The sequence below is a fragment of the Myotis nattereri genome, assembly GCF_964212035.1.
Source record: "Myotis nattereri genome assembly, chromosome: X".
In the NCBI taxonomy this organism is placed as follows: Eukaryota; Metazoa; Chordata; class Mammalia; order Chiroptera; family Vespertilionidae; genus Myotis; species Myotis nattereri.
In genome coordinates, this window is record NC_138078.1 from 124,298,192 (window position 1) to 124,310,336 (window position 12,145).

A 12,145-nucleotide genomic window follows, 5' to 3' on the forward strand; every position below is an offset into this window, starting at 1 on the left:
GTTTTGTTGTCTTAGTAATACTCATTTTTTCACATTGTATAACTTAATTTATTTACTGGACTAACCTTTTAACATTTCGTTTCAGTTGTTTGAGCTTCTCAATTTCTTGGCAGAGAATTTCATCTTCTCCTACATGGGACTGACACTGTTCACCTTCCAGAATCATGTCTTTAACCCAACATTTGTAGTAGGAGCATTTGTATCCTTTATAATTTGTTCTATTTTTAAAACTTTTTTTAAAAATTGAGATTTGCATGTGTTTTCTAGAGGGGTAGTTGACAAGAATACATTTAAATATATAAGATGTTCCTCTCAGTACAAGTAAGAATTTTAACTCTTTTTTTTCTGCTCTGTTTATTCTATCTTCATCTGTTTATTGCACAAATAATACGGATAGATTGAAATGACAGAAAAAAAGTTTCCTACCATTCTGCTAATTCCAAAAGAGAAAACTATAAAATGTTTGTCCTCTATTGCGAAAGCGAAGAAAGAGAGTGTAGATACTGGGGAGCAGTGCAGTCTATGCCACAGGGTCGTTGAAAGCTGGTGAAAGGCTGAAGGAGGCCGCCTGCCCCCAACCTCATTCTTGTTGAGCCTTTAAAAATCCAGTTGAAGGAGAGAAGCTGAGTACATGAAAGGGAACAATCAGTATTGCCAGCCTCATGAGAAGGCAGGAGGAGATGAAATCCAGAGCGTGTGGGGAAGGATTGGCCTTCACTGGGAGGAGGAATAACTCCACTGTGGCTCCAGGAGAGGGTAGGCACATTTGTAAGATGGTGTTCCTGACTGCTAACCTCTATTTTAATCTATAAAATATGAGGTGAGATTATCTGTTGAAAGTGAGATAGGAGCAGGTGGCCTATCAGTTACCTATTATGTAACAAATTACCCTAAAATTTAGCAGCTTACAACAACAACAGGCATGTATTATATCACAGTTTCTGAGAGTCAGGATACTAGAAGTAGCTTAGCTGGGCTCTTCAGGCTCCAGCATCCCTCATGAGGTTGCAATCTCTCTCTGGGCTGGGACTCTGCAGATTTGATGGGCTGGAGAATCCACCCCAAGTTTACTCACACGGCTGTTAGATAGAGGCTTCAGTTCTGCTCCACACAGACTTCTCCATGGGGCACCTCATAACATTGCTTCCCCCAGAGGGAGTGAGCTGAGAGAGCCCCAAGATGGAATCCAAAGTGCCTTTTATAACCTAACCTTGGAAGTGATATACCATCATCCCTTCTGCCACATTCTGTTGGTCATACAGGTGGACCCTGGTGCAGTGTGAACGGGGATGTTACAAGGCTGTGAATAATTGCAGGGAGGGATTTTTGAGGACTATCTTGGAGGCTGGATTCCACAGGTGACAGGAGTTTTGTGGAGAAGATTTAGAAATAGTTGTTTTAGAGAATGGGACAGTGAGTTGACCAAAGAAATGCTGTAGGATTGCTGAGCCGTAATAGGGACCCACTTGAGTCTGAGGAATAGATATTAGCAGTAGAATCAATCTGCCCTGTTGTATGACTTCAACCTGGAGTACTTAGCTGTAAGCGTGGAGGAAAGAGATAGTTGATTCCATCTAGGTTTGGGGTTTTGTCAAGTGGGTGCAAAGAAAACGGCTCTTCGGGCTCAAGGCAAAGAAAGCACAGAAAGAGACAAATGAATGTCAGGTATTGCAGAATATTATTAAGATGTGGTTAAGCCAAGCCAGTGTGGCTCAGTTGAGCATCGACCTATGAACCAGGAAGTCACTGTTCAATTGCTTGGTCAGGCACATGCCCGCATTGTGGGCTTGATCCCCAGTGGGGGGCATGCAGGAGGCAGCTGATCAATGATTCTCTCTCATCATTGATGTTTCTATCTCTCCCTCTCCCTCTGTGAAATAAATAAAAATATATATTTTTAAAAAAGATGTGCTTAAGAAGGGAAGTGAAGCAGGGAAAGGACTGACTGTGAGGGGAAAGTAATAGAATCTTTGGACTGGAGGTCCCAGACAGGTGGAAGAACTATCCAAGTGGGATAGATAAACACAAAACGTGAAAAAAAAAATAGAGAGGATGTTTGAATTAGTGATTTTAAAAAAGAAATATTTTAAAACCACCTCAGAATACAGATTCCGCCAAAGAGATTAGCAGAAATATTTTTTAATTTAAAGCTCTAAGTAGGATCTCTGTTAGAAAGTGAGGTATTAGTGAATGCCATTCTACAGAGACTTAGTCTTCTGGGAATGAACTTCAGGAAAAAAAAAGATAAAGCCCTATTAATAAGAGAAGAACCTTAGCCTGAAGACTCCCATGAGATCAGTAACTCCATATCCTGCTAGTATTTGAGAAATTGTTGAACAGTCACGTTCCTTGCTCCACTGTACTTAACCGGAAATAAGGCTAATTATTTTCCCTAGGTTTCTGAGTCTGTTAGGAATTGAAGTTTCTGGATACAAAATCCTACCATGAAAATTGACCCCTACAAGGGAGAGCTGTTCTCTTGTTGGCTATGTTAGTTAGGACCTAGATTTGGTTTCATGTGACAAAGATCCAAATTAACTGAGAATTAAACAAGATAGAAGTTTTACCAATGAGCATATAATGCTTATGTACAGTTCCTTTTTGCCTTTAGCCTTACAGATGCTAATGATTTCCAACGGTACTTAGGTCAGCACTTGTTTCCCCATCCTTGTTTTGTTTTTAATCTTAGATTTTCCTTTATATATCTTTCAGAAAATAGGGTGGAGATTATATTGTAACTCCTGAGATAAAAATTGTAATTGTAAAGCAGAGTCTCTATAGACAGCAAACTGGAATAAAAGACACTAAAATTGTGTGGGTTTTTTTTTTGTTGTTAAAACCATTCTGAATTACCATTAAGCCTTCCCTTTGAAGCAGGTGGAAGTTATAGACTTAGAGGACTGCATCGGAGCTAGCAGAAATTTCAGTGGTATAAGGTGCTTGAGCTGCCCTTTTCTTTGTTCCGAGGAAGCAAGGGCAAGTTTAGCCAATATTACTCTTCCTCCTACTAACACTGACAATTACAGTGAATTAACCTATTGTAGTAATAATCTTAAGATTATACCCAAGAATCTCTGCTTTTAAACATGTTTCTGTTCATCTCATGAATTTCTTATATGTTAGATCTGCACTGTCCAATTTGGTAGCAACTAACCTTTAAATAAGCACAAATTTAAATAAGCACAAATAATTGTGATTATTTAAATTTAAATTAATTTAAATGAAATAAAATTTCAGTTCCTAGGTCACACTGGCCACACTTAGAGCAGTCAGTATGTTGGACAATGCAGATATAGAACATTTCATCATTGTACAAAGTTCCATTGTACTGCTCTGTGTTAGAGAAATCGAAAGACTGTGTTAGAAACTCAGCTTCCTAAGATAGTCTTTCACCATCTTGAATGTAGAGTCTAAATAATATAGTAAAAAGAAATTACCCTTAACCTATTAATAATTTTAGATTGCTATTTTCTTGGGGAGAGCTGCTAATATTTACCCCTTGTCCCTCTTACTTAATTTGGGTAGAAGAAGTAAGATTGGATCAAATTTTCAACACATGATGATGTTTGCTGGTAAGTTATAACTCCCTCTCTTTCCCCATTCCAAGAAACCACTCACAATGTATATGCCAGCTTGATTTTAAATGGAAATGATATGCTGGTAAGATATTACTCCCTTAAACATTGAAGTTGCAACCTCCAATAGAAAAAAAAAAGTTAGTGTCTGTATTCCCTTCTATGGGAAAATTTTAATGTTCTGGTTCCAAATTCCTACATGTCAGACATAGTTGAGAAGATAAAGATTTATGCACTTTCACACAAATATCTGTATGTGAATGTTTATGGCAATCCTATTAATAATTACCCAAACCCAGAAACAGTCCATTTCTGTTCCAATGGGTGGATGAATAAGCAAACTGGTATTTCCATTCAATGGAATACTACTTAGCACTAAAAAGAACAAACTGTTGATACTTACAACATGGATGAACCTCAGAGGCATTATGCAGCGTGAAAGAAGCTAGTCTCAAAAGGTCACATACTGTATGATTTCATTTATGACATTCTGAAAAAGACAAAAGCATAGCAATGGAGAACAGATGAGTGGTTGCCAGGGGTTTGGCAGGGTGACAGAGAGGTTGAATTAAAAAGAGGTTGAACAAAAGAATTTGGGGGTGGGTGGGTAATGAAACTGTTCTGTGTCTTGGTTGTGTTAGTGGTCACACACCTCTATGCATTTGTCAAAACTTATGGAACTATACACCCAAAAGAGTGAATTTTACTGTATGTAAATTTAAAAATAAATTTCAAAAAATTGTTAAAAGATCAATGTATGTCAGTATCATCTACTAATTCTTTTTTCCATTTATTGGTACTTTTTTCCATTTATTGGTACTTTTCCATTTATTGGTACATATGTATTTGTTCACACCCCTCTAAGTTCTCAGAAATTTCTCTGAATTTACGAAGCTCACATTGGTAATAAGTTATTGAAGAAATGCCTCTTCCATTTCCTTTTAGGCCTTCGTGGTGCAATGGCATTTGCCTTGGCCATTCGAGATACTGCCACTTATGCACGGCAAATGATGTTCAGCACCACACTTCTGATTGTGTTTTTTACCGTATGGGTATTTGGTGGTGGTACCACTGCCATGCTGTCATGCTTGCATATAAGGTAAGTAGTGATTGGGGACCTCATTTCCATATTAAATTATAATTCAGGTTATTTTCTTTTAATCATGATAAATTTTTAAACTTTAAGAAATCTATAATATTTAATGTTTTCCTTTTAAAAACTAACATGTAGTACAGAAAAATGAAAAATATGCAAAAGAAACCATTGTTAACACTTTAAAGGATGTCTTTCCAGACCTCTTACTATACATTCTATATATTTTTAACAAAAAGGGCCAATACTGCAGGTACTCTTATAAACTTATTTTTAGCCGAAACCGGTTTGGCTCAGTGGATAGAGCGTCGGCCTGCGGACTGAAAGGTCCCAGGTTCGATTCCGGTCAAGGGCATGTACCTGGGTTGCGGGCACATCCCCAGTGGGGGATGTGTAGGAGGCGGCTGATCTATGTTTCTCTCTCATCGATGCTTCTGACTCTCTATCTCTCTCCCTTCCTCTCTGTAAAAAATCAATAAAATATATTTAAAAACAAAACAAAACAAAAAAAAACCTTATTTTTAAATGTAATATAGCATGGGCATTTATGTTATTAGTAAATAATATTATTTTAATGGCTATTTATTTATTTATTTATTTATTTATTGTATTATAATTTATTTAACCAAATCTCTACCTTGTATTGTTTCTAGGATTTTGCTATTACCATTAACATTTGAGGCTTTTGCTATTACTCTTACCAATAACAATGTGAACATTTGTAAATGCACACACCATTGTGCATTTGATTATTTCCTTATGATGCATTCTTAGAAGTGGATTGCTTGAATGTAGAATATTCATATGTTTAAAGCTTTTGATCCACATCACCAGATTGGATCATCAAAATTTTTCTTCTGCACCCTGTAAGACAGTCCTGCCTATCTCAACCCTAATCAATATAAGATATAATCATTATTTCTCATCTTTATGATCACCATGGTTTCTGACCTGACAATCCAAGGTCGAGATTGTGAGGTCTCTGTCTTAGATTCAAACTCGTTAATGTATTCAATTGGAAAGCTCCCTTGTATCTCAAGAGTTCTGCATTGTTTCCATGGATACAACAGCCTATGTTGCTAAAGCCTTTGTAGATTTTAGTCCTGTGTTTGGCTGAAACTTCATAGACCTTAAGAGCTATGGAGCCTGGCCAGCATAGCTCAGTGGTTGAGCGTCGACCTATGAACCAAGAGGTCACGGTTCGATTCCCATTCAAGGCACATGCCCAAGTTGCAGGCTTCATCCCTGGTGTGGGGTGTGCAGGAGGCAGCCGATCAATGATTCTCTCTCATCATTGATGTTTCTATCTCTCTCTCCCTCTCCCTTCCTCTCTCTAAAATCAATAAAAATATTTTTTTAAAAAGAGCTACTGAGCTTCCAGAATACCTAGGGTTCATTAATGAAAACCATATTTCACATTTTATAGAATCTGTTTTACATTTTTTCATTCTAAAGACCAGCCAGCCTTAAAACACACTTTTTTTAAAAAAAATATATTTTATTGATTTTCTATAGAGAGGAAGGGAGAGAGATAGAGAGCTAGAAACATCGATGAGAGAGAAACATCGATCAGCTGCCTCCTGCACATCTCCTATTGGGGATGTGCCCGCAACCCAGGTACATGCCCTTGACCGGAATCGAACCTGGGACCCCTCAGTCCACAGGCCGACGCTCTATCCACTGAGCCAAACCGGTTTCGGCAAAACACACTTTTAATGAGATTATTATCTTTATCTTGCTTTACTATTCAAATACCTTTCTTGCAATTTCTGTGCTGCTGTATATAATAAAGAATACACAAAAATAATGTTTGTATAACCCTGATTATTACTTCAGGAGAGACCGGGCATTTTTTTTTTTGAGCACCTACTATGTTCTGGGCATTTACGAAGTGCATTTTACAAATTTATCTAATCACAGTAGCTCCAATTTACAAATGAGGAAATAGAGGCTTAAAAAATTCTAAGTTGCTCAGTTTCATACAATTAAATGTTGGAGAAAGGAACATCATCAAGAAATGAGGGTGGTAAATTTTGAGAGGATTAAATATTTTCCTTTTCTCAAGAGCTTGTAAATAAAGACTCCTTATTCTAAAAAAATTAAATGTAATAATTTTGGAAAAATAATACTCTTAAATGGAGTCTTAATGTTTAGGTAAAATCAGTTCTCTTCTCTAACTTGTCTTCACACAAACCAAACAAAATATCCATGCTTTACCCCCCCCCCAAAAAAAAAACCCACAACCCCCCCATAACACATAAAGTTGAATACACTTCACCATCTTTGCAAACTCTTTGGCCCCATCTTGCCTGTCCTATGGCATAGTTTGTTTCTTAATTTTTTATATGCACACACACACACACACACACATACTCACATACTAGAGGCTCTATGCACGAAATTCGTGCAAGGGGCTCAGCCCCTGCCTCTGTGGCGGCTGCCTTGGCTTCCACCGACGTGGCTTCATCCAGAAGGACGTCTGGTCTAATTAGCATATTATGCTTTTATTATTATAGATTACCTTACAGTTTTAGGTTAACTCTTGTTATTTTTGTTTTGGGATTTTTTGGCCTCTGCAAAGAGAGACTGGAATTTAAGTTTCACTTCCCAACTCCGAAATTTGGCTAGTACAATTTTGAGGAGGCTGAAATAAGTCCTTAAAGTTGAAGATTAATGAAGACTTAGACTTTACTTTGAGTTCTTCCTCATTAATTTTGAGTTCTTATTCTTTCCTTTACCAATTCTGTGATCTTGAGCCTCAATTTACCCTTTTAAGCCTCAATTTTCTCATTCGTCATGTGTGTTAGTACCCATCTCCTAGGGTTGTTGTAAGTAGTCAGTGAGCTAATGTCTGTAAAGTTCTCAGCACAACATTGCTAATGTGCCTTTTAGTCATTCATTTGATAAATTGAGCATCCCATGTGCTAGGCACTGTTTTAAGCTCTAACTTAATGGTTCTCATTTGAGGGTGATTTCGCCCCCACTGCAATGGACATTTGGCAATGTCTGGAGACATTTTATTGTCACAGTCTAAGATAGGAGGCTGCTATTGGCATCTAGTTAGTAGAGGCCCATGGTGCTACTAAACACCCTACAGTGCACAGATCTGTGCCAAAATGTCAGTAATGTGAAGATTGAGACCCTGCTCTAGAGAGGTACAGCAGTAGTAATAAGAAAGAAAAAGTCCCTGGTCTCATAAGTCTATATTTTAGTGGGAGAAGACTAAACTAGCAGTCAAATGAAAATGGCAATTTTAGGTGATATTAAATTTTATGATGACAAACAAGGTACTGTGATGGTGACTAGGGATCAAACGTATTTTATAGGTGGAGGTGAGGAAAGGTCTCTCTCTCTCTCTCTCTCTCTGTCTCTCTCTCTCTCTCTCTGTCTCTCTCTCTCTCTCTCTCTCTCAGCTACATTTAACCTCAGTCTATCTGAAAGACAGGGTATTGCCAGTTAAACAGTGAGCAGGAAGAAGAGCAGCCCAGGCAGAGAGAAAAGCATATGCAAAGGCCCTGAGGCAGAAACAAACTTGACCTCTTTAATGAACAGGAAAAAAAGTCCACATAGCTGGAATATAGTGATTGAAGTGTAGATAGGAAATAAGGTGGGCAAAATCCTATAGAGGCAGTAGTTGGCAAACACATCCTGTAAAGGGGTGGCTAGTAAAATTTAGGCTTTGTAGACCACATGGTCTCTGTCTCAATTATTCAACTCTAGCATGAACGCCCCAAAGATGTGCCCTAGCTGGTTTGACTTAGTGGATAGAACATCGGCCTGCAGACTGAAGGGTCCAGGTTCAATTCTGGTTAAGGGCACATGCCCAGATTGCAGGCTCGATCCCTAGTGGGGAGCATGCAAGAGGCAGCCAATCAATGATTCTCTCTCATCATTGATGTTTCTATCTCTTTCTACCTCTCACTTCCTCTCTGAAATCAATAAAAATATATATATTTTTAAAAAGCCCCACAGATGATACATAAGTCAGTTGTGTGGTTGTGTTCCAATAAGACTTTATTCACAAAAACAGGAAGTGCACTGGATGTGGCCTATGAGCCTTATTTTGTGGACCCCTGCTTTTGGGTCTCATACGATATGGTAATGAATTTGGATTTTAAAGTCCAATTGGAAATCTTGTAAGATTTTAAAGTAAAGGAGCAACATGATTATTTTTGTAAGGTAAAAGCATCACTGCAGCTGTTGTATAGACAACAGATCCTCAGTGAGTTAGAGCCAACCAACTAGCTATTCCTACATCTTTTCATAGTTTGTTATGGTCACATTTGGCTCCCTGTCATTTACCACACATATTTTGCAATTCTCTGTCTCCGAGCATTTGCTCCCATTGTTTCTTTGCCTTGAATTCTCTTTCACTCCCAAGAAATGACATAGCTCAAGTGCCTTCTCCTTTCTGCCATCTTCTTTTGTATTGGAACCGTTCTTCCATTTGCTTAATGTTGGGTATCTTTATAACAGCACTTATTTCAATTAGCCTTGTAATAACAACCCTATACAATAAAACCCTAATATGCAAATCGACCAAACGGCAGAACGACTGGTTGCTATGATGTGCACTGACCACCAGGGGGCAGACACAGGAGCTGCCCCCTGCTTGTCAGTGCGCTCCCACAGGGGGAGTGCCGCTCAGCCAGAAGCCAGGCTCACAGCTGGCAAGCACAGTGGCGGTGGCAGGAGCCTCTCCCACCTCTGCAGCAGTGCTAAGGAACAGCAAGTTGAGCGATAAGGAGCAGCGAGCAGGCGGGTGGTAAGGAGCGAGGGGTCCTGGACTGCGAGAGGGATGTCCGACTGCTGGGGGGATTGGGCCTAAGCTGGCAGGCGGACATCCCTCGAGGGGTCCTGGACTGCGAGAGGGCACAGGCCAGGCCAAGGGATTCCACGCCCCCCCCCCCTGCACAAATTTTGTGCACCAGGCCTCTAGTATTGTTATAAGAGCTACCACTTCATGTTAATGATATACCAGACACTCTTTTAACATCTCAAGATGCATTTTTCTCATTTAATTCTTGCAGCAACTCTGTGTGGTGAATATTATGCCTATTTTTCAGGTGATAAAATCATGGTTCATTGGGCTACATAATTTGACTAAGTTCATTCACACAGCTGGAAAGGAGCTGAGATCAGATTAGAACCCAGCTCTTCCTGATTACAGAGTCTTTGGGGATTGTGCTCCAGTTGTGTCTGTTTCCCCCACTAGTCCTTGAGCTCCTTGACAGCAGGGGCCATGTCTAATTCATGTCTATGTCCTGTGCCTAGCACAATGCCTGGCAGATAATGAGTGTTCTCTAAATGTTTATTACATTGAATTGGTGCTTTCTCTCTAAGACCACTAGGTGTCACTTTAGATGCACAAATGTGGTTAGAGTTTAATGTGCTCAAGAAGCTATTGAGCAGCTTCTGGCCATTTTAACAAAGAAGAAATGAACCTTTCTTGGAATTATGAATCCATCTGTTTTCAAGTACTTGACCATGATTCACTTGCCTTTCAGATGAGGTCTTGCATCATTTCTCTCCCTTCAGTATTATTTGTATTCTGAGTTGCTACTGCTACAGCTTCTCACACTGCTATTTTTTCTGTTATCTGTAGCAGTGACCTTAATCGCTAAACATTTGAGCACCTATTGTGTGTCAGGTACTGTGCTAGACTCTGGGGCTACAGAGATGAATTGAGACATGACCTTTACCCTCAAGGAGCTCACAGTCTGTTTGGGGAGACTGACAGCTAAATAGCTATACTGTACTGTGTTAAGTGTTATAGAAGGTTCTAGAAAGTGTTGTTAAAACATAAAGGAAAAATGATTCTGCTTGGAGAGGGTCAGAGAATGGTTCATTTGGAACTCGTAAAAGGAGTAAGAAAACAAGGGACAGTGCATTTCAGGTAGAGGGAACAGCATAAGCAGAGGCATGGAGGCTCGGGAGAGGACAGGGATTTTGGAGAGGAGTTGTCAGGTGTGGCTAAGAGAGAGTATGTAGAATAGAATAAGGGGACAGGAAGGTTGGAGAGGTGGGGTGCTAATTTGTAGAGAATTTTGAATGCCACACAAAGGACTTTAGATTTTACCCTCTGGGTTGTAAGCCGCTCTCAGAGTCTTTTGTCAAGGGAATAACCCACTGAGTTCTATGCTCTAAATAACAAAATCTAGGGGAGAGCTTGGCAGCTGGAAAACCTTACATCCAGTTGCTACAGACCCTGTGAGTCAGAATGAGGCCAGAGCGTGAGAAGTTGGAATGGAAAGGGGAGAAGATGTGAGAGAGAGCTTAGAAAGAATGAACAGAGTTGCTGAGTGCTGTTGGTGTAGAGGAGATAAAGAAGAGTCAAAGAGAACTTCTTTATAATGAAGCTGTTCCCTGGGAAAAGAAAAGCAGGATTCTGAGCAGATGAAAAAGAATTATGAAGAACCAAGGCTAATGTGTATCCATTAGCCTATGAAAAAAACAAACACTGTAATTGGACCCTCTCTTCGGTCATCACAACAGAATGTTACCATGAGAGCTGAGAGGTCCAAAAACATGAAACTCCCTGCTGGAACTGCATTGTGCCAGTCTTGTATTTGGAACTACCCAGTAAGTAGTTCTTATTCAGTAACTGGGACAATGCTGCTTTCTCTGACTCTGCTTATAATGGACTTGTATTCAGAGAAGCAAATGTTATTTTTCTGAAAATGGTAAGTTGGATTGTAGGAAGAGAATCATTAGTAGACCCTGCTTGTCTAAGGATCTGAGCTGTTGCTAAGCAAAGTGGCAGGAGCCAAAAATTTATATCAACAGCCAGAGAGAAGCAAGAAAACATTAACCATTCCATAGCTACTGCATTGAAAAAAGTAGTTCCCTGACAATATACATATGTGAATAGACTTTTTTTTTTGGCTTCAAGATCTCATTTGCCTTTTGTTTTTCTCCTTTAGGGTTGGTGTTGATTCAGACCAAGAACATTTGGTAAATATGCATTTGTGTTGTCCCTGGCGTTTCTGTCAAATGTACAGTTGTTTGGAAAGAAAACAATCTGCTGTAGACTTCATGCCACCATTATTTAGATCCTATCCTATTTGTATCGGCTTTTAACTGGCATCTTTCCTGGCCTTTCTCACTCTGTGATAGAAACAAAACTGAATTTTAGACAGTGTGTGGTTATCAGGGGTGACAGCTCTCATATCTGTGGGCCTACCTGGGCTTTGGCTGCAGAGAAGAACAGTCCCATAAGCACTCCTGAGTTTTCAAGTGACTGTTCTGGCACAGGGAACCTTTTTCCACTTGGGTTTGCGCATGAAGGCTTTTCTCTGATGTAAGCCCCACTCCAGCTGCTCTTCCTGTGTAACTTTCAAATTGGATGACCAGCAGCTGCCCTTGAGAACTGCTTTGGAGCCTTCCCTGCCTGATCAGGAGAATGCAGTTTCTTACTCTGTGCCTTAGCCTTGCCCACATTTTCTTGCCTGCTTCCATGTGTTACTTTCTCAGTTGT

General features: G+C 39.6%; 1 protein-coding gene across 2 annotated transcripts in view; it reads left to right on the top strand.

Annotated features, from left to right (window-relative positions):
• The window catches only part of SLC9A6 (solute carrier family 9 member A6), a 57,741-nt gene that overhangs the window by 32,245 nt on the left and 13,351 nt on the right, over positions 1-12,145 (top strand). Inside the window, exons 10-14 of one of the 2 annotated variants that reach the window (XM_081080898.1) lie at positions 86-199; positions 3,461-3,572; positions 4,521-4,674; positions 10,319-10,408; positions 11,592-11,622. In XM_081080898.1, coding sequence (XP_080937024.1) covers positions 86-199; positions 3,461-3,572; positions 4,521-4,674; positions 10,319-10,408; positions 11,592-11,622 — 501 coding nt within the window. The remainder of the gene's footprint in view (positions 1-85; positions 200-3,460; positions 3,573-4,520; positions 4,675-10,318; positions 10,409-11,591; positions 11,623-12,145) is intronic. The other variant, XM_081080897.1, reaches the window with a different exon arrangement.